Source organism: Apodemus sylvaticus, chromosome 5, assembly GCF_947179515.1.
Source record: "Apodemus sylvaticus chromosome 5, mApoSyl1.1, whole genome shotgun sequence".
In the NCBI taxonomy this organism is placed as follows: domain Eukaryota; kingdom Metazoa; phylum Chordata; class Mammalia; order Rodentia; family Muridae; genus Apodemus; species Apodemus sylvaticus.
The window spans coordinates 164,961,560-164,983,615 of NC_067476.1; the positions used below are offsets into that span (position 1 = coordinate 164,961,560).

Sequence of the window (22,056 nt, forward strand, 5' to 3'; positions counted from 1 at the left end):
TTCCCATAGCAAAGTCATCTCATAACACCATCACATTGTGGGATAGGATTTCAAAATGTGTGTGTGTGTGTGTGTTTGTGTGTGTGTGTGTGTGTTCTTAGCAAACACATTGGTTTCAAATAGAAATTCAGCATCAAGGGAAAATTTCCCTCCTTGATGAAATTACAGTCCCCAGGAGATTGTATGCTGGGTGTATGCATATGTATGTATGGTGGTGGGGTTCTGGGCTGCTGATCCTGGCCATTGTCTTCAAGGAGGTTGACCATTAGGGGAGCCTTAGAGATGAATATATCTCCCTGGCTCTACAGGACTATGTACCATTCCCCATTCTGTATAACACAGCCTCACCCCTAACTGTTTCTGTTCACTACCAGGCTTGATAAAATCTAGTTTCTGTGAATCTGAGTTTCCTGCTCTACGTAAAGGGAATCGTGCAGCCTTCCTCTTGGGGTTATGTGATGTATAGGATCAGGTAGCCAGGTGGAAGCTGTTTTAGACGCTTCCCACCAGAGGGCACTGTGGCCCCAATGTAGGCCCAGCCAAGGTCCCTGACCAGCTGTGAGAAACAGCAGGGAGATTTGGGTACTAAAATAGGGTTAGGATCTCTTTGGCAGCAAGATCCAGAGTGTGGGAGTTTTGTGGAGTAAGTCAGACTCCTGAGTTCATGAGAAAAAACAAAGCTAGTTCCAACAGGATCCTGGTGAGAAGCACCATTGGTCTAGTTGGCTAACCTTGGGGAGTGACAGGAGAGGGAGGCTATTTCCTTTGCTGGGCTGTGGGTAGGAATAAAGGTCTGTCTGTATAAGTACCACTTACTAAGTGATTTTGCCACAAGAATATGGAAAGGGACAAGGGTTTAGAATCTTCAGAGAAAATTTGGCTGGTACTTCCTCTGTTGTGGTTAGTTCTAGCAAACTAGAGCTAGCTGAGAGGGTGCCTGGCTCTTTTACAGCTTGGTCTACTCACCAATGTGTTCCCCTCCTGATCTTCACACCACTCATCTTCCACTCACTCTGTTCCTTCTCCACACATTCTTCACCCAGTACCTCTGCTTTTGCCACTCTCTGTGGAATGAACACAGTTTTGGAAAGTGAGATGTTTTGTTGTATCTATTTATAAGGGGCTCTTGTCCTGAAGGGGTTCTCTTACTCAGGAACAGTGTGTACTAATTAGGCCTTGCTGAAGTATAACTCTACAGTGAATCAGGCCCAGCTTGATCTCAGCAGAGCTGTGGGTGGGGGTTGTGGTTTAAAAAGTGCCCATTCTAGGCTGTCTTCAACCATTCCGCTCTGAGAGTACAGATTCCGAGACTACAGCTGTTTGCCAAGTTTTTTTCTTGACTTTAAGATCCAATGGTTCCAGCCGGGCAGTGGTGGCGCACGCCTGTAATCCCAGCACTCTGGGAGGCAGAGGCAGGCGGATTTCTGAGTTCGAGGCCAGCCTGGTCTACAGAGTGAGTTCCAGGACAGCCAGGGCTATACAGAGAAACCCTGTCTCGGAAACCCCCCCCCCCAAAAAAAAAGATCCAATGGTTCCTGTGATAGTACTCCAGAAGCTTGTAGAACATCCATGTCTTGCCAGCAGCCATGGGAGCAGGACTTCTTGAAAGAGACCCCAGCCATTGTTTAGTCTCTAAAGGACCTAGACCTCACCAGTGTTCTGTCTGAAGTTTCATGAGAAGCTGAGCCAGAGCATTTGAATAAGACTCCCCAGTTTTGGATCCTTAGAAGAGAAACACTTATCTCTCAGCTTCTAAGTTTTTATTGTACAACAATAGGGAATAGCTCAGGGGAGATATCAGGAGAATGACATTTAAGGGCTGACTATGGAGGAATGGACAGCAAAGTTATCCAATACTGTCTGGCTTAGATGAAGGTCCAAGTGCTCTGTCAAGCTCAAGTACTTGGTGGACAGAAGGATGGCATATGCCATGAAGGTTTCAGAGTCCTGGGTCACGACTGCTGAAGTATCTGTCCTTTTATAACAGTTCTACAAAGGTTCCTGTTCTAGGACACATAAAGTACTATCTTGTGTCTATCCTCTGTGGGTGATCAGACTTATGGTGCTTGCTACCAAGATCAAATTGCCTCTGTTGTCTCTTTAGGGATGTGTAGGAAGAAGAGGAACAGAAAGGGAACATCATGGTTGTTTGTATATATCTGCATAGAGAACACAGGGATAAGTGTGAAGAGGCAGAATGTCCTCTGGCTTGGTCAACCAATGCTCTTGGAAGTGGTGAATGGCAAGAATGCTCAGGACTCCTGAAACAGTATTATGGTACAGAAATTCTTGTGGAAGTTGTCATTCAGCAATGAGTTCAAGAAAGGATTGAGGTATGAGTTGACATAGCTGAGGCTGGTGATGGCAAAGGAAATACCAAATAACCAGGGATGTGTATAGTCAGGGCCACCACAGAGGCCAGGTGAAATGGTATCCAGCAGAGAAAGCACATGGTCAACACAGTGAGGACTAGGACAGTTACCTTCCTCTTGGCCTTGCCTAGAACCTTCATGCCAGAGTGGAGCAGACTTCATGGTATGAAGTCTGTGCAGCAGGTCCACATATGACATGCAGATGATGCACAAAGGCATTGCAAAGCTGAGAACCAATGTATATGTGTAGCTAGTCTGAAGCCAGGCCCACTCTGGCCTCAGGAAACTTAGCCCACAACTTGGTGCCTGTAAATCATTGCTGTGAACGTGGGCAAAGTACAGAAGGGCAGAACCATGATGGTGACACCTAGCCAGACACAAAGGCTGGCAACTTTTGACCCCTTTAAGTGTACCTAGGCGATTGGCAAGATTGCACAGTGGCCAGTACCACTAAGTAGCTGTCCACATTCATCACAACCAGGGAGTAGATGCTGGAGAAGAAAGATATTGTAGTAGCCAATGTTCAGCACCAGTTTGCAGAATGACTCTCCAAAGGGCCAGTGCTATAGCACTCAGTGATGTTGGCAGGGAGCACCAGCACAAAGAGCCCATCAGAAATAGCTAGGTTCAGGACAAACACATTAGTTACTGTTTTCATTTTTGGTGTCCTCAGGATCACATAAATGATAGCCAAATTAACAGGCCCACAGCACAGATCATGGAGTATCTGTTGGCAGGTTATGTTGGCAGGAGCTGGCAGGAGCATGTGGAGCACACTGGCTCCACTTAGTGGCTCAGAGAAGATGGCATTGGACTAGTTATTATTATCCTTGGGCAAATTTGTGCTCGTGGTAGTGAGAAAGTTTTTAGTAACTTTGGCTGTTGGCGGACTCTGCTCCCAGAGCTGTTCTACGATATCTTCCCTCTAGTCCAGGAGAGGAGTGGACTGGTATTAGAATGCATTCTTGAGAATATAGAACCCTCTCTCATCTTCCCACCAGACTCCTCACTCCCTTTAGCCAACTCTTTCACCTCATTAGTAGTCAGCCCAGTATAACAGTTCCTCTTTCCTCCTGAGCCTGGCTTGGGGAGTGCCTTAGCTTCCAAGCCTGTCCTTTTGGAAGTAGAGAAAAAAGGAGGAAGAAGAGTATGGTCATGGGAGCCATGTGGTAGGAAGGGATGGGACTGGGAATGATGTGGTGTACTGAGGGTTATAAAATGTAGGATCTAAGTTGTCATAGCCTGAGGCTGCTGTGGTTGCCAGTTATCCTGGCACAGGTCCACATGTGTGGAGACCCCAGGTGCCCCATTCCCCTCTAGTCACACCTCACCTGTGTCCTCTGAAACTTGGCAGCTGTCTGTATAGCCTTTACACTTGGGCTAAGAGAGCTGCTTTGTTCTGCTTGGCAGGGCATTGTCCCAGAGGAAAGCTTTGTTTCATGAAAGGATTTTCACTTTCAGAAATGAATTGGTCTTTGCAGCCTGTTGGGTGTAAGGGGAAAGGCCATGGAGGGAGCCAGGTATCAGCTGTACAGGGTGGGGGTGGGGAAATGCCCTGTAGTGACAACCAGACTTGCTGGAAGTGCTGGGGCATGGTTTGGATGATAGGGTGGTCTGGTATGTGGTAGGTTAGGGGTCTGGATACTGTGGGCTTGCATCTGGGTCTCATGCTTGTATGTGTTTGTCTCTGGGCTCAGGAGATGTGGTCTTCCTAGGATAGGGGGAAGAAGAGGGTGTGACATCTGGCTGTTTGTGTAAGCTAGGAACAGAGATAGCAACAGGAACAGGAAAGCTCAATTGTAGGGCTTTATCCTTATTGTCATTTCATGTAGATGTGGCAGTCACCTCCATCCACTCTTACCATGCACCTGGAGGTCCTACTACTGCTACAGAAGCAAAACAAGACAGAAATTGATGGAGGAGATGATTTTATTTTCTGGGCTTGGAAAAATGGAGTAGAGATAATGCATCTTTCCTTTATAAATTTATTTTTATTTTCTCTATAGTTTTTGATCTGTTCTGTTATAGTAGTGAAAATAAATACCTAAAAAGGAAAGGATATGACTGCTATGGGGTGTGGTAGAGGAGAAAAGCTTATTATAGTTAAGTAATAGAGCAGAGCCAGAGGCACGAGTCCCAGACACATTTGGGAGAGTCCAGAGTGGTCATGACCATGACCCTGATGATAGGGAGAAGAGGAAGGTGAGGGGGGGGGCTGGAAATCAGGAGCCAACAGCCAAGAGAGCAAAGGTAGAAAAAGGGGTGGGTAACCAAAATGTCTTGATTATATAGATAAGAACCTCTGGGGGACAGGTAGCTCAGCCTGGGCTGGAGAGTTCAGGGCAGAGGGCAGCATATGCTAACCATACCTTGTAACAAGTAGGGGCTGAGGGATGCTGGGAGAACCTGAAGGTTTGCTTTGATATGTTGAATAGGCACCTCAGCTGTGAAAGTTAACAAGTACAAGAATACTTGAACATATATGTGTACATATGTGTGGCCTGTTTCTCTAAGTGAGTAAATAAAGGCTTCACTCTAGGCAGACACAAGCAACTCAGAGCTGCCATTCTCCTCTCTCTCTCTCTCTCTCTCTCTCTCTTTTATTTGTTTTGTTTTTAATTTTTTTTTCTAGACAAGGTTTCTCTGTGTTGTCCTGGCTGTACTGGAATTCACTCTGTAGACCAGGCTGGCTTGGAACTCAGAGATCTGCCTGCCTCTGCTTCCAGAGTGCTGGGATTAAAGGCGTGGATCACCACCACTATCTGCTGCTGTTTTCTTTTTTTTTTTTAAAGATTTATTTATTTAGTATATATAAGTACACTGTAGCTGTCTTCAGACACCCCAGAAGAGGGCATCAGATCTTACTACCAATGGTTTTGAGCCATCATGTGGTTGCTGGGATTTGAACTCAGGACTTTCAAAGAACAGTCGGTGCTCTTAACTGCTGAGCCATCTCACCAGCCCAGCTGCTGTTTTCTTTTTTGTTTGTTTGTTTGGTTTTTCAAGATAGGGTTTCTCTGTGTAGCCCTGGCTGTCCTGGAACTCACTCTGTAGACCAGGCTGGCCTCGAACTCAGAAATCTGCCTGCCTCTGCCTCCCAAGTGCTGGGACTAAAGGCGTGCGCCACCACTGCCCGGCCCAGCTGCTGTTTTCTTAAGGAAGCTGAGAAAGACTATTTGTAAAGCAGGGGAGCAGGGTGGCCCTTTTTTGTGTACAGGTTCTGGGCTGTACACAGTCTCTACTCTGCCAGAATTCAGTTGCCCAGGAAGAAGGTGGGTCCCCTTGGTGTTTGATGCTTTGTGCCAATGGTCTAAGTCTTGTGAGCTCAGGGCTAGGGGAGCTGGGCTATTTGGGTAGGGACTTCTGCTGATCCTTGGGCCCTGAGCTATTCATCAATTCATAAGAATAAAGCTGTCAATAGAGTTGACAGCTGGACACCCCTGAGTATGGAGACAGGAACAGAATTATGTGGCACTGTCTGTTGAGAAGGAATTTCCTATGTATATACAGATTAAGAGTTTTTGGAGAACTGTGGGTGAAGAGGCTTCCTTTTAGGGCTTCAGACCAGAAGTTCTTTGGGGCAAGAGTGAGGAGCAGGAGTCTTTGCAGGATCCTTTCTTAGGGATTGAAGAGGATAGGGAGACCAGAGGTTGGGGTGATGTTAGTCCTGAGTCATGAGGCTATGGGCAGCTTCAAATCAACAAGCAAGAGACACAGCCACCTAAGTTTGGTGGATTCTGAGGCCTCCCTCTGGTTTTCAGGTCTCCTCTATCAAATCTAGAGATTAAACACATGGGGGGTTGTCTGCTTCCCACCCCCATGTGTGCTTATATAGGTGGCCAGTCCCTGCTCTGGGGACCTGGCTGTTGAGCTTCCAGTGTGACTTAGTGCTAACTGGAAGGAGCATATTACTCCCCCTGGGCCTCAGCACTCAGTGCTAGGATTGTTTAATACAATTACCCTAAGTGCTTACAGTCTTCCTCCCTCCCCTGCTTAAAGACCTCCATCAGAGAGAAAAGGTGGGAGGAAATGAGCACAGCAAGTCAGGAGCAATCTTCCAGCAGTGGTATTTTCTCCCCACTGTGGCCCAGAGCCAAGACAGATGTCAGGAAATGGTCCCCACCTTGGGTCAGAGGCTGGTGGCTGCTCTCACCTTTGCCTAGCGCCTGTTTTCTAGGGCTTCACCTGTTTACTAAAGAGGGTTTCACTGAAGACTGGTCACTGTACTTAGCTGTAGGGAATGTCCCTGGGGATCTTTATGCACACTAAAGGGTAGTCAGCATAGCTGGTGTAGAGTAAGATGTAGAGTTTGGAGGATCGTATTCTATAAACAGCGGGGGGGGGGGGGGGGGGGGCGGGGGGGGCAGTTGTGGTCATTACTGTGGATAGTACTGGCAAGGTGGTCAGAGAATGGCTAGGTATCTTCAAGTCTCTGGCTTAGAGTGTGCATGTGGAAATGCAGGTGGATACGAAATTAAGTTCAGAGCCACAAAGAAAGACCACTACTTCAAAGTATCTGGGCAAAGCAACACTTTATTCTTGATCAAAATGGTGAACATACCAAGACAGGAAGTGCACCTGGTTTTTATTCTAACTCAGGTGGTGACTGTGTTTGCCCCCCACTGGCTGGTGCCTGACCACAAGAATTGGCATTCAGGAAGCTAAGGAAGGGAAAAGGGGTTATTGGGGGGTGGGGGGAGTCATTGCTCTAGGCCATCTAATTCCCGGAATACAGCAGGGTTTTTTTTGTGTGTGTGTGTGTAAACAAAGGCTTATTCTCTGTGTGTGTCTGTGGGGTGTGTGTGTGTTAAAATATTTTCATAAAAGCAGTCTTACAAGGTGGAGAATACCAAAAAATTGAATTATTTGTCCTAAACACAAGTTTATAGTATTTGTTAGAAAAAAACTCATGTTTAATATTTCTTATAAATATCTCCTCTTATTTTTAAACAATTTTTAAATCATTAAGATGTTGGCTTGTTTTTTTCTGTCCTATCCTGGAATAAGAAACTGCAATAGTGAGGGAATATCTGATTAGTAATAGTTGATATAGTAAGTCAGAGTTAAGCCCAAATCCAAATAATTAATTATTCTATTTAATTCAATAGCATGGTTTAAGGTGAACTCTCCTTTCTAGTGCTGGTCTCTTGGCTAGAAGGTTGGCCTGGCTGCACTGGAATGTTAGGTCTGTACTCAGGACATAAATTTTATTCTCTTGACCAATAGTTTTTTCTTTTCTTCTTTCTTTTTTCTTTTTTCCTTCTTTCTTTCTAAAAATGATTTTATTTATTTATTTATTTTACATGTGAATGCTCTATCTGCATGTACTCCTGTGTGTCAGAAGAGGACATCAGATCCCATTATAAAGGGTTGTGAGCCACCATGTGGTTTTTGGGAATTAAATTTAGGACCTCTTGAAGAGCAGCTAATGCTCTTAACTGCTGAGCTATCTCTTCAGCCCCAGAGTTTTTTCTTAACAGGCCTTCATTGCTACTTTAACAGTCTCCCCAAAGAGGTAACCAGAGAAACACACAGAACTAACCATCAGCAAAAAAGGCCCTAACCTCTTCTTTAGTCAACTCATCATAGGGAATGCCCCCATATGTGTGTGTTTGGTGGTAGTCAGCATAGCAAAGGCATTTATACAGCTTCTTTTTGTAACTTACTTGTACTTTTAGACTTTTATACAAGCACATATGTGCCATTTTCATTTGATAATAGATTGATGCTGTGCACATCCTATGTTATAGCTTGGTGGGTCAGATAAAATCCAACTCATGATGGACAGCTCAGGTCACATGGTAACTTGGCGAACCATTGCCAAACATTCGGTTTCCATTAAGGCCCAATAACAGACCAAGAGCTGTCTTTCAGTGGAAAAACTGTTGTTTGCAGATGATGGTTGAGCCTTGCTCCAAAATCCCAAATGTCTTTTCTCTAATTCACCTATAAGAGCCTGCCAAAGATTCCAAACAGCATTTCTATCTGCCACTGACTCCTCAAGTACCATTGGGTCTCCTGGATCATGTGGTCCAAGTGGTAGAGCAGCCTTCATAGCAGTCTGTACCTGTTGAAGAGCCTTCTGTTCCGTGTTCCACTCAAAGCTAGCAGCTTTCTCAGTTACTTGGTACATGAGTCACAGTAATACTCCTAAGTGAGGAATGTGCTATCTCCATAATCCAAATAGGCCCACTAAGTGTTGTGCTTCTTTCTTGGTGATGAAAGGGTCCAGGTACAATAATTCATCCTTCACCGTTGAAGCAATATCCTTGCATGTTCCACATCACTGGACTCGTAAGAATTTCACTGAGGTAGAAGGCCCTTGAATTGGATTTATTTCCTATCCTCTGATGCACATATGTGTTATCAATGAGTCCAAGGTGGTTGTTACCTCTTGCTTACTTGGTCAATTCAGTATAATATCATCAATATAGTGCACCAGTGTGATATTTTGTGGAATAAACAGATGATTAAGATCTCTTATAAGTTATGACACAGGGCTGAGGAGTTAACATATTCCTGATGTAAAACCTTAAAGGTATACCTCTGGGCTTGCCAACTGAAAGCAAATTACTTCTGGGGGTCCTTATGGACATGTACTAAGATAAAGGCATTTGCTAAATCAATAACTGAAAGTCATGTACCAGGAAATCTATTAATCTGCTGAAGTAACACTCCATCTGGTACAGTAGCTGCAATCCGAGTCACTACCTGATTGAGTTTTTGATGGTCAACTGTCATTCTCCATGGGCCATGTCACTGGCCAGACAGGTTAGTTAAAGGGTGATGTGGTGGAACATATTTTAAGTCCTTGGTGGTGGCACTAATTTCTGCAATTCCTTCAGGGATGTGATACTGTTTTTGATTCACTGTTTTTCTTGTCAGAAACAACTCTAAAGGCATCCATTTAGTGTTTCCAAACACAATAGTTTTTAGTTCACCAATGTGAGAATTCAGCTAGCTGGGCCAGGGTGTCACAGGCCTTTAATCTCAGCACTTAGGAAGCAGAAGCAGACAGATCTCTGAGTTTAAGGCCAGCCTGGTCTACAGAGTGAGTTCCAGGACAGTCAGGGCTACACAGAGAAACCCTGTCTCAAAACAAGACAAAACAAAACTATAGAAAAGAAAAATTTCTGCCAATTTCTAAGAATATCTATCCCAATTATACATTCTGGGACTGAAGAAATAACCACTAGATGAGTTTGGGACCCACAAAACCTGCTATGAGCCAGACTTCAGCCAAAACCTCATTAATTACTTGACATAAACCCCTGCTTTAACTGGAGGTCCACAATGTTTCTTGGGATCTCTTGGAATCAGTGTCAATTCAGAATCAGTATCCAATAGACCCTGGAAAGTCTGATTGTTTCTTTTTCTCCAGCATACAGTTAACCTTGTAAGAGGCTGTAAGTCTCTCTATGGAAAGACTGGAGAAAGGTTAACAGTAAAAGTTATAGGTATTCTATTAAGGTCCTTCCTCTGGTGGCAGGGGGAACCTGGCTGTCCCTTCATTCTAAAGCTTCTGAGTCTGCAAACTGGCTCAAGACTGGAATTGGTTCATGGACTGAGATTTCATCCTGCCACAATCCAATGGAACCTCTCTCTCTTTTTCACTTGTTTGAGATTTTTTTTTTCTGCTTAAACATGTTAAACAAAAATGCATTAGGCTTCATATCTATTTCATGCCTGGAAACACCATGATTGAATTAGCCAGTACCAAAGGTCCATACAAGTCAGATCACCATAACATTCACTTTGCCTGTGCTGACCATATGGGTCAGACCATTATGAACATGGCTTTATATGTCGTGTCCATTATGATAACTATGATTAACTTGCCTTTGGCAATTTAGTGCTGCCACCTGGCCCCTGTTACCTCAGGGTCCAAATAAACCCATTGCATTTAGCAGCAGTATCACCAACCTTTAAGGTCTGGCACAAGGGCAACAACAAAACTCTTCAAATGTGCTGGTACCCTCCTCACCATTTTGCATCATATAGGATTGATGAAGGTCTTATCTCCTGGGCCTTCCCATTGTGAAGAATTAGGTTTTACACAGCATATCTCTTCTAGCATTGCAATTTCCCTGAGCCTTAAAATCCTTGCATCAACACTAAGCCAAGGAATACGAGGCATCTCCAACTCTTTGTCAGCAGGCCATCTTTTGACAAATGTTTCAGCTAATCATTCAAACTTTTGACTCCTTAAAAAAAAAACAGCTGTGCTACCTTTCATATTAAACCTAGAATCTTCATTCAAAGAGCCCATATCAATAGATTCAAGTTTATGTTTCTTCCATCATTATCCCACATCTTTAAAATCCATTCCCACACATATTTTCCAGACTTCTGATTGAATGAATTAGCAAACTCATTAAGCTCTTTAGTATTGTAGCCCACCTCCCTGTGAACTACACTCTCTAATAGGTTTAGAGGATGATGCTGGTGGCCCTGAAGGACATCAGTATTGTCTTGCCTGGCATTTCCTTTAGACAAAGTCACTGCTGGTTTAGCATACAATGAACAATTTCCTCAGTCAAAAGTGGAAAAGACAATCTTTCCAGGAATTGAGGTGTGAGTTCATCTTCTTTGGAGGCAGAGACTACTTCGGGTGAGATAAACCCTTGAGAATCTTCAGGGTTCAAAGTTCTCAGCTTCAGTAGGTTCCTTCCACACATGCCTATCCCAAGTTATAGGATCCCATTCTTTACCAGTTAATACCCTTACTTTAATCTCTGACACCCTCTGAGGCTGGGACTTGAATTTTTGCTGTAACTCAGTGAACTTTATAATGAAGACTTCTATTTGATTTTCTGCAACTTGAACTCTGTGGCTGCTGGAGAGAAGATTCTCTTCCAGGGCACACTTAGAAAGCTTTAGACTGTTTATGTGCACATTAAGCCAGTCAATTTTATCACTAAATTCATTGTTCTCCTCCACTGTATTCTGAGATGTTAGAAGTTGGTTAATTTAATCACAGAGCTCATTCTTTTCCTTTCTCATTTTATCCAGAGATGCTAGGAACAAGAAACCAGTATCTTCATTTCCCTTATTTTTCCACAAATTGTTGAAAGTTTTATATACAGAATCATTAATTCTATTACCTCTCACAATTGGTGAATCAGGATAATCCAATGCATTTGTCTCCCTAAGTTTGTAAAATAGTTCACATCATGGACTTTCAGTACTCTTTGAGCTTTCAAGAAAGGCTTCAATAACTGTAGGTGTTGGTAAAATAGAACACCTATTCCAGATATTTAAAAAATTCACCTTTATATTTCTGTTGCTCTAGAAATCACTTCTGGTACCAAAATCTATATTAGTCAGAGTTTTCTAAAGGAATAAACAGAATAAATGAAAAAATATGATTTATTAGAATGCTTTACAGGCTGTGGTCCAGCTAGTTCAACCATGGTTGTCTACAAATGGGAGATCCAAGAATCCAGTAATCATTCACTCTACAAAGCTCACGACTCAGCTGGTCTTCAGTAGATGCTGAAATCTCAAAGTAGACTCTAAAGTCAGTAAAGGAATAGACTTGATAGTAAGAGAAAAAACAAGCAGGCAAAGAGAGAGCAAGCTTTTTTCTTCCATGTCTTTTATATAGGCTGACAGCACATCAGATGATGTGGCCCAGATTAAATCTGTATCTTCTTACTTCAAAAAATTTGGATTATAGGGCAATGATGGCTCATGCCTTTAATTCTATCACTCTGAGGCAGAAATAGGATCTCTGAATTTGAGGCCAGCCTGGTCTAATACAGAGTGAGTTCCAGAAGAGTCAGGGCTACACAGAAAAATCCTGTTTAAAAAAAGAGAGAAAGAAAGAAAGAAGGAAAGAAAGAAAGAAAGAAAGAAAAGAAAAGAAAAGAAAAGAAAGGAAAGGAAAGGAAAGGAAAAAATTCCATTTGCATTTTAGTTAATTCTAGATGTAATCAAGTTCTTAAACAAGAATAGCCATCATCCCAAGCATCTATTCATTCATATATCTAGCCCTGCATTCATCCATGTATCCAGACAACCATGAATCCATCATCCATTAATGCATGGATGTTTCCATACATTCTTCCATCCAAATATCTGTCTGTCTGTCTGTCTGCCTGTCTGTGTGTATGTGTGTCTATTGATCATCTGTCTAACATCTATTACATCTACCATCCACCTATCACACCTCCCGTCTCTCCATCGTTTATCAACTATTCATCTTTCCATTGGTGTTTATGCCATACTTTTAGATAAAATTCAACATGAAACAACACCAAAATATGCTTCAAAATTAATTGTTAAAATAAATTTTTATGTGTTAGAGTGTTTTGTCATGACACATGTATATGAGTGTGTGTTGCAAGCATACCTGGTGCCTGTAGAGGCCAGAAGAGGGTGCCAGACCATTGGAACTGGAGTTAATGGCCTGTTGTAAGCAACCATTTGGAGCTGGGAACTGATTCTTGGTCTTTTGCAAAAGGCAAGTGTTCTTAACTACTGAACCACTTATCCAGCAGTTAATTTCAATTTTAATGTTTTGATTATGTGTATATATGTGTCTGTGTATAGATTTGTGCTCATGAGTACAATGCCCACCAAGGCCAAAATAAGACATTTGGATCTCCTGAGGTTGGAGTTACAGGCAGTTCTACGTCATTTAACGTAGGTCCTTGGAATTGAACACTGGTTGTCTGCAAAAACAGTTCTAGCCCTTAAGGGCTGAGCCATCTCTCCAGCCCTGATAAATTTTTTTAATTAAAAAAATTAATTCTTTGAGAATTTTATACCATGTATTTTGATCATTCACTCCTCTTCCAATTCCTTCCAGATCCACTTCCCCTTCCACCCAACTTCATGTCCTCATTTTTTAAGCCTATTGAGCGTAATTTGTTCTGATTATATATTCTTGGGTGTGTGGCCATCCACTGGAGCATGGTCTACCTAATAGGTGCTGCACCTTAAAAGAAAGTAGACCCCACCTCTCCTAGCAGCTATCAATTGCTAATAGTTCCTCAGGCAGAGGTAGAAATTTGTTATGTAGAAGATAATTTCACCTCCCTTTCTGTGGACTGGGATTTTATCTGGCTTGAGTTTGTGCAGGTCTTGTGCATGCTGTTAAAACTACTGTGGATTTGTATATACAACTACCCTGTTGTGTTCAGAAAACACTGTGATGTTGTAGTTATCTACCATCCCTGGGCTTACAGTCTTTCTGCCTGCTCTCCTAAATGAGACTTCGGAGGAAAGGGTTGCAATATAGTCCATTTAGGGCTGAGCATTCTGTGTTATTATCTTCATTGAACATATTGTGGGTCTCTGTGTTAATTGTCATTCATGACAAAAAGTAGCTTCTCTGATGAGGTTTTGAGAGATGCACTAATCTATTGGTATAACAATAAGCCATTGCAAATATGGAACACATTACAAATTTGCATATTCCATCCTCCCAGAAGCTCCTTAAACAGGAAGCTACACAACTCAAAATAGCTTCAGGAAGTCTCTGAAACTGAACAGATTCCTTAGGCGGCTCCCTATCAGAGTAAGCAATAAAAGCTGAGACCTTTTCAAGCTGCAAAGAACACGAACAAAGCTAAGCAGCAAAGACTGAGACCACTGGACCAGCTGCCTGGAAGAAGCAAATACCAGCCCAGATACCTGGAAGAGACTCAGATCAACTGAGGCACCTAGAAAGGACATTCTCCAACATGTTGAACAGCCTTCAGGCTGTGCAGTGTGTCAGTCAAATGTAGGAATACGATAGCCCTTCTGTGGGATAAGATAACCTGATGTTTATCTCATGCTTGCAGTTACTACCTGGTTTATCTGGATGACAAACCTTCTTTTAGGTTCTCATTCTAGCAATATGCTGGGTGCCTGTGCTATGTGTTTCTGTTCCCAATGGGGCCTAAAAGGTCAGCAGCTGCCCTCTGAGTCCAGGACAAAGTGCAAACTACATTCCAAGACTCAAACTCAGGGAGCTGAGTGAGGACAGAACAGCATACAGAAGCTCTGGTTTCCCTTTCTAGCCTGGTCCCAATTTCTTCAATTAAGATCATTTTGCTCTGTCTGTAACACAAAAGCATTACATTTTTATGGTTGGTTTTCTCGGCCTCAGCTGAAATCTTGGAAATAGAGAAAGTATGATTGTTCCATTACCTTTCTTGATAGGGTAAGTCCAATAAAATGTATTAAAGCCTTAATGAAATCTCTGCTTGGAGCAGCTCCTGAATGAACTTAGAATCAGAATTTAAATTAAAATGTTGCTTTGTAGGCTAGAAACTTTGCCTAGGAAGAAATTAAAGGGTAGTTTGCTTTTTAGTACTACCACTCTTGGGCCCTACTGGCACTGTGCCTGGAGACCCTCCAACGTGGTACCTGCCTTGAATCCATGGCTAGGCCTAGGAATTGGCCAGATGAGGAGGTTGTGGCTGTCTCCTGACTCTTAAAACTACTATCCCAGCTGGGCAGTGGTGGTGCACGCCTGTAATCCCAGCACTTTGGGAGGCAGAGGCAGGCAGATTTCTGAGTTCAAGGCCAGCCTGGTCTAGAGAGTGAGTTCCAGGACAGCCAGGGCTACACAGAGAAACCCTGTCTCTTAAAAAAAAAAAAAAAAAAACCAAAACAGAAACCAAATCCAAAAAACAAAAAACAAACAAACAAAAAATCCCCCCAAAAACCCTACTATCCCTACACAGGGCATTACAAAAGATGCTAGGCAGAGGGGAGAAAGATGGCCCTGTGCTTAGAAAGTGTAGTTTTATGGGAGCCAGAAAATACTGCAAGAGGAAAGAGGAAGACAAGATAAGTGGAGGTGGGGGTGGGGGAGAGGACTATCAGCTGGTTGTGGATTGAGAACAGGTAGAGAAGTGGAGGCAATGAGGGAGGGGTATGGCTTGGCCAGAGAAGTGTTGAGCTTCGTCTTGTTTTTAAGAGGGTTAGGGTACTGTTCTTGGGGCTTCACATATAACAGTTATTTGTGTTTTTTAGCAGACAGAAGGAGTGGGACTTAGGGATGTATGTCTGTGATTCTAGTTATTTGGGAAACTGAGGTAGAAAAATTGAAAGTTAAAAACCTGCTTGGGTTACAGAGGGAATGTAAAGTAGGCCTGAACAACTTAAAAAGACTCAGAATAAGAAGTAAAAAGAGGTTTGGGGATGGAACCCAGCTGTAGAGCAATAACGTAGCATCCACAAGACCCCAGGTTCAAAAACAAACACAAACAAAAAACAAAAGACACCAAGTTCAACAGCTGAAGGGTTGTTGGCCAGCTCCAGCATGGTGAGCATGACTCTGGCAGGCCTTGCCCTTCTCCGGGATTCCTGCTAGCTTGCTAAAGACAAGGCTTTTCTGTAGATCCCTGGCTGTCCTAGAACTCACTCTGCAGACTAGGCTGGCCTCGAACTCAGAACTCTGCCAGCCTCTGCTTCCCAAATGCTGGGATTAAAGGCATGTGCCACCACTGCCTGACCTTAGATTACATTTTTAAAGCTAGCTACCAAGGTTTATTTTCTTATTTGGCCACTTCCTCCTCCTGAAGAACAAAGGTCCAGCCATCAAAGTATTAAAGTCTGGCAATCAAAAGCCCCTTTTGACTCACCTAATTAACATCTCCAATCAAACCAACTCATCCTAACATGGGTGTCTTAGTTAAGGGTTTCCAATGCTGAGAAGAGACACTGCCAGGAGCCATTCTCACAGAGATCTCAAAACCCCCTCCTCTCAGCTATTTCTAGCTTGCTTTCTCTAGGCTGCTTTTAGAGGGAAATGAACTAGTTTAAAGATTAGCCAAGTAAGCTAGATGGCCAGTACATGCAAAACTCACCCAAGTAGGCTCGAACAAATGAAGCTCACCTGTGGTTAGGTTACCATAGCAACTCCTTTCCATCTCACCTCCTCATGATCGAATTATGATGCCAAGTTCCTACAGCACCTGCCAACTCTTCACTGAGATTCTGAGAGACAATTCTGAGAAACTGTTCCTGAGAAATGATGCTAGCCCCCTGAGATGTTCCCTGAATACAATGACTTTCCCCCTTCACCCCTCCTCATACCTGCTTGCTTGCCTTTATATTGCCTTGTGTAAAAATTAAAATTTGACAGCTTGATCAGAATCTGTCTTGCTGTCTGTCTCTCGTGTCTCTTGTCTCTCGCCTTTCCCTAGGTAGTTCCAGGGACCCTGTTGACTGTCCTGCGGGTCGGGACAACACACTATGATCACAGCAACTCTTATAAGAACAACATCTAATTGGGGCTGGCTTACAGCTTCAGAGGTTCAGTCCATTATCATCCTGGTAGGAAGCATGGCAGTATCCAGGCACAGTGGATGCTAAGAGTTCTACATCTTGTCTGTCTCCCAGGCAGGTAGGAGGAAGCTCTCTTTGCCCATCCCCACAGTGACACACTTCTTCCAACAAGGCCACACCTACCCCAACAAGGCCACACCTCCTAATAGTGCCACTCCTTGGGTCAAGCATATTCAAGTCACCACAATGGGGTTTCCCCTTACACCTTTATAAACTGCCCTTTTCCTGTGTGCCTATTTCTTCTCTATCTAGAGGCAGGGCTTTGTCCCTAGGGGACAAATACCCCTCCTCCATCTTCCTTGTTCCCTTCCCCTTTTCCTTAATCCTCGAACTCCTGTCTTTGTTTTTTATTCTTGCCCTCTGTGTTTCTGAGTAAAATAAATCTCCTTTGTGCTGAGAACTTGACCTTGGGGTTCCTCAGCTGATACTTTTTTAAAACCAATTCCACAAAACAAAACAAAAAATATAAAGGGCCTTTTTCACCTTGCCATAATTGATATCTGATCAAAGAGCCCTGTGTCTTCTCTCCATTCCATTCTCTGTGCCCTGAATACTTCTGCTTGGGGGGAGAGAAAACATGTGGGTAGGTGCCTCAGCTTCCAGAGAGATATGTGGACATATATGTGAAATGTCAGGCCTAGGAATTCTTCTGTTTTCTAAGTTTGCAACTCTGCCTTGTCTCTTTGATGATACAAGCAAATTCTGAAAATATTTAAAACACTTAAATTTGAAACAACAGAGTGCTTAAAGGCTGTCCCAGGAAGAGTGGTTTCCCAGGAAGACTCAGGAGCCACTAGGAGGGCAAATCAGAAGCAGGGCTCAGAGATTAAGTAGCAAAAGGTTACAAGAGAGGGAAAGAGAAGTCACAGCTGAATGTATTAACATAAAAACTAGTTTTGAATAATGGAGAAAATGTTCACAAATAAATGAGAAAACCCCAAATAGACAGAGATGAGCAGGAAGGTTAAGATAAGTTTTCCATAGAGTGGAGATTTGGGGAGTCCTATGTGCTGTGTGTATATCTCCCCAAAGAGGTGACCCTTCTGGAGCCAGGTTACATGTAGAAGCAGACAATTCTAGAGTTTGTGATTGTTCTGGGTGTTTCCTCTGAATGTCTAAGAGTGTAAGGCCCCACTGTTGTGAAGAATATTCCAGGTCTAGAGTCACTAGAGAGTAAGAGCCCAGAATGAGCATCTCCTACTCTCTTTGTGCACTCACCTTGGAAGTTCTGGGGAAGTATGCCATTGGGAATGGAACTTGAGAGCATAAAGGCTGTGCCATTTTGAGTTTGTGCTCTCTGCTTCCTGTTTGTGATTTGAGATGTGAGCCCTCAGCTCTCAGCTTTTAGCTCTAGTTGCCATACCTGTCTGTTGCCATCCTTTCCTTCCATAATAGTGACAGACTTTTATCTCTCTGGAACCATAGGCCCCAAATAAACCCTACTTTCTGTAAGTTGACTTGATCATGGTGTTTTATCACACCAATTAAAAAGTAAAAATAAATGCAGGCTATGGCAATGTGGTGACCATATCAAGTTCTGGAAGATTTGGTTTGAATTCCTGGTATTCAAAGACAGAATATACTTAGGATGAAAAAAAATGGGGGCCTCTGTAGTCAGTCTTTTGCTACTTTGTGGGTTCTTCTTTCTTCTACACTTTCAACCCCCTAACCATAGATAGGGGAGAAAAGGGATGGAGAGGAAAGAAAAGAGATCACTGAATAAAGTCAGGGTTTGGAAAGGGGGCAATGCTATTGTTAGACTACTTCTTGCTGATTAGGGGCATCGAGTTCCTTCAGGTAATTTTGATTTTCACCACCAGAGTATCTAATTTCTTCTTCTTGTTCTTCTTTGCACACAACTATGTAACAAACCTTCAGCCAACACTGACCACGTTGACCAACATCAACCAACAACCCAACTCACCTCTCTGGGCCCTGTCATTTATATACCCTTTGAAAGGTCCCCAGAATTCCAAACATCATACAATTGCAGAAACTGTCTGCAGCTGGCAAAATCATACCCCCACTAGAGCATGAGGCAAATCATAGTCACCTGTGGTAAACAATCCGAAGCAACCCCATATCCCACACCTGGGATTAAAATGAAAATATAGGGGTTGGGGATTTAGCTCAGTGGTAGAGCGCTTGCCTAGCAAGTGCAAGGCCCTGGATTCCGTCCTCAGCTCTGGAAAAAAAGAAAGAAAGAAAAGAAAATATATTATAATAATATTTCTGTTTTTTTTAAAAGGTTTGAGCAGTTGAATTACAAAATTGAACACTTGATAGTGAGATTGTAGGATCACTTTAGATTTGTGGGTGTGTCCAACTTAAAGTCCACAGGCTGTATGCAATAGAAGATGATAGAAATGTGTTTAAACTTACTAAAACATTTTGTAACTTTTTGGTGATTTTTTTAAATCTGTGTGTGTTTTAAGGTTGAACTGTGTAGGTGACAACATTGTATTGGAATGCAAAAGTTTGGATGTGTCTTCTAGAGTGACCATACTGTCACAGGTGGTTTTATACAGGTGGCCAGTGTCTTGGTTAGGGTTTCTATTGCTGTGAAGAGACACCATGACCATGGCAATTCTTATAAAAAAAACATTTAGTGGGGGCTGGTTTACAGTTTCAGAGGTTTAGTTCATTATTTTCTTGGCAGGAAACATGGTGGCATACAGGCAGACATAATACTGGAGAAGAAGCTGAGTATTCTATATCTGGATCAACAGGCAGCAGGAAGAGAAAGTCACACTAGGCCTTGCTTGAGCATTTTGGACCTCAAAGCCCACCACCACGGGCACACTTCCTCTAACAAGGCCACACGTACTCCAACAAGGCCACACCTTCTAACAGTGTCACTCCTTATGAGCCTATGGAGTCATTTTCTTTCAAACCACCTCATCTGGGAAGAATGAACTATTGTTTGGAAGAACAGTGATTTAAAAAAACAGAATGAATGAAGGGATGGAGAGCTGGCTCATCAGTTAAGAGCACTTGCTGCTTTTGCAGAGGACCCAGGTTTGATTCCTAGCACCTACATGATGGCTAATTGCCTGGCTAATTCCAGTTTCAGAGTATTTGATGCCCTCCATGGGCTGCTGCTTGCCATGGTGCATGTGAACTCACAAAAAAATAATTTTTAAAAACTTAAAAATAAACAAATGAATGGGCATATGCACATATTTATGTTAACCAGGTAATCAGAAGTGTGGTTTAGTCATGTCTTACTAGAGCTCTAGTAGGATTTGTAGAGTGGGATTGTGGCTTCTGGCTCCTGAGTGAAACGGTGTAGTTTGACTTGGGTCCAATTGGGTCCAAATGGGTCATAGGTGAACTGTGAATGCTCAGCCCACAAGGAAACAGGCACCTGAGCAACAAACACCATAGGCACACATATCTGGGTAAGTCATCAGAGGTCATACTCAGCCCAGGCTTCAAGGCTCTGTTATTGAGTCAGGACCGTGTCAGTGATCTTAAGACAATGGACACAGAGAAGATAATGAATCATGCATCAGAGACATTTTTTAAGTAAGCAGCATTAGAAGCTGCTCAGTCATAGAGAACTGTTTCCTGTGGCTCAACCAGTTCACAATAAACACAGTAAACTTTTATTTATGGAACAGCTGCTAATTGCACTGCAAACATTTTTCATCAAGCAATTACTGTTTACTAGTTTGCCAATCAGCTCATTATCCATTTACCTCCCCCATTTCTGCTGTTTTGATTCCCTTGCAGGTGTCCTCCAGGCTTAGTCCAGGATGCCCTGCTGGGCTCTTCTGACCTTGGCTCTCTGGCTCCCAAGCCTTACAGCTCCAAGTTTCCTTGCCTTGCTTTCCCTGTACTACCTGTACTGTCCTCATTCCGAGATAGTTTGTTGTCTTCCCATCCATTACTCTACAAGAAGGAAATCTCATGAGAGAAGCCTATGACCCTCACAGCTTCATTCTCTGCACTTTTCTCTAATGTCCTTGTAGCAGACTGGCTTCAGGGCATGCTGCTGTTAGCCAAGGCTATACCATTTTGTGAAGCTTCCTCATTTGGTTTAACAATGATAATTATTGAAACTGAAGTAATTTGATTTCCAGAAATAAAATAGCTCATTTTTAAAAATGTTCTTGTCTTTTTGTCCAACTGACTCCCAGTGATAGCTGACCATGAAAGATGTTTATCACCTGACATTCTTTTATCCACCATTCACCTTATTTCCCTAATTACCCCTAAGAATGACCAAAAAAAGAAAATAAAATCAGTTCCCTGATCAATTCTGCCTTTCTGGAATCTAACTACACAGCCTGTTAGCAAACATCAGATTTTTTGGTTCTTGCACTACAGACCTCTCCCTCCATAGGTCTTTTCCCCAGTGAAGCCCATGTTTTCACTGAACCTCTTGTTCTTTTATCTTTTCATTTGGCTTTATGTCTGCTCTCATGAAACAACAATCTTTAGTTTATTAGACAGTGTGTGAGTGAACACATGTGTGTGCATGCATGAGTTTAGGTTAATGTACATGAACATGTACATGTATTAGCAGTATATGTATGTATGTATGCAAATAAATGGTACACAAAGACATAAATAGGCAGTACATATATAAGTATGCGAGGCTTTCTTTCAGGTGAAAGAGTTAATTTGGTGTGATCTCTAGTCATACAACTAGATACTTGGCTTGGATAGATATTGGGTTGTAATTGGCTACATATGCTTATACTTGTGTATGCAGATGCATATGTACACATGTGCTGAATATGTATAACTTGTTCTGTGAGTGATTGTGGGTAATGATTTAGGGTATATATTTGGATATTAGGCACTGGAGCATTAAAGTATGGTGATGAAGCAGGTCCCCAGGAGTCTGAGTTCAAGTACACCATTGCCCAGATTTTTATTTGTGTAGATGGAAAGGTAAGAATCATTCTCTGTCCTGGAGGTCCCTTAGGAATGGTGAAAGCCATAGCCCTTGGTTCTATGCACTCTGATAATGACTATGTAGTTTACTGTACTTTTACACAGGCATCCTAAGCACAGGGAAATTTCTGGACACTTGCTGTAGGCAGATTCTCCCAAAATGTTTCTTGAAGGTTGAGAATTCAGCAACATTGCAGTATGAGGTTGGTGAGATGGCCACCCTACTGCACCTTACTTTTAAAGTCAGGTATTTGTTAGATCCTTTTTGATAGACTGGGACTGTCTTACATCAGGACTTGGAGCTTGTGAGTAGGAGGCACTGGGTATCATGGAATTCATTCCAGAAGCTCCTGAGGCTTTAAATACATGCCAGGCTGGAGCTGATATGTTCTGTTTCCTGAGGCTCTGTGGCAGCCTAAAGAGCTTGACAGCAAGATGTCCATCATAGGACTATGTAAGGCTAATGTCCAGCATGGACTCTATATTGATG

General features: G+C 42.8%; 1 protein-coding gene across 1 annotated transcript; it reads right to left on the reverse strand.

The window, feature by feature from the left end:
• Positions 1-2,252: 2,252 nt before the first annotated feature.
• Npbwr2 (neuropeptides B and W receptor 2) lies at positions 2,253-3,138 on the reverse strand. The gene is given in 7 exon segments (XM_052181746.1): positions 2,253-2,386; positions 2,389-2,524; positions 2,526-2,713; positions 2,716-2,778; positions 2,781-2,871; positions 2,873-2,943; positions 2,946-3,138. Coding segments are annotated over 7 exon segments (876 nt in total).
• Between the last annotated feature and the right edge of the window lie 18,918 nt (positions 3,139-22,056).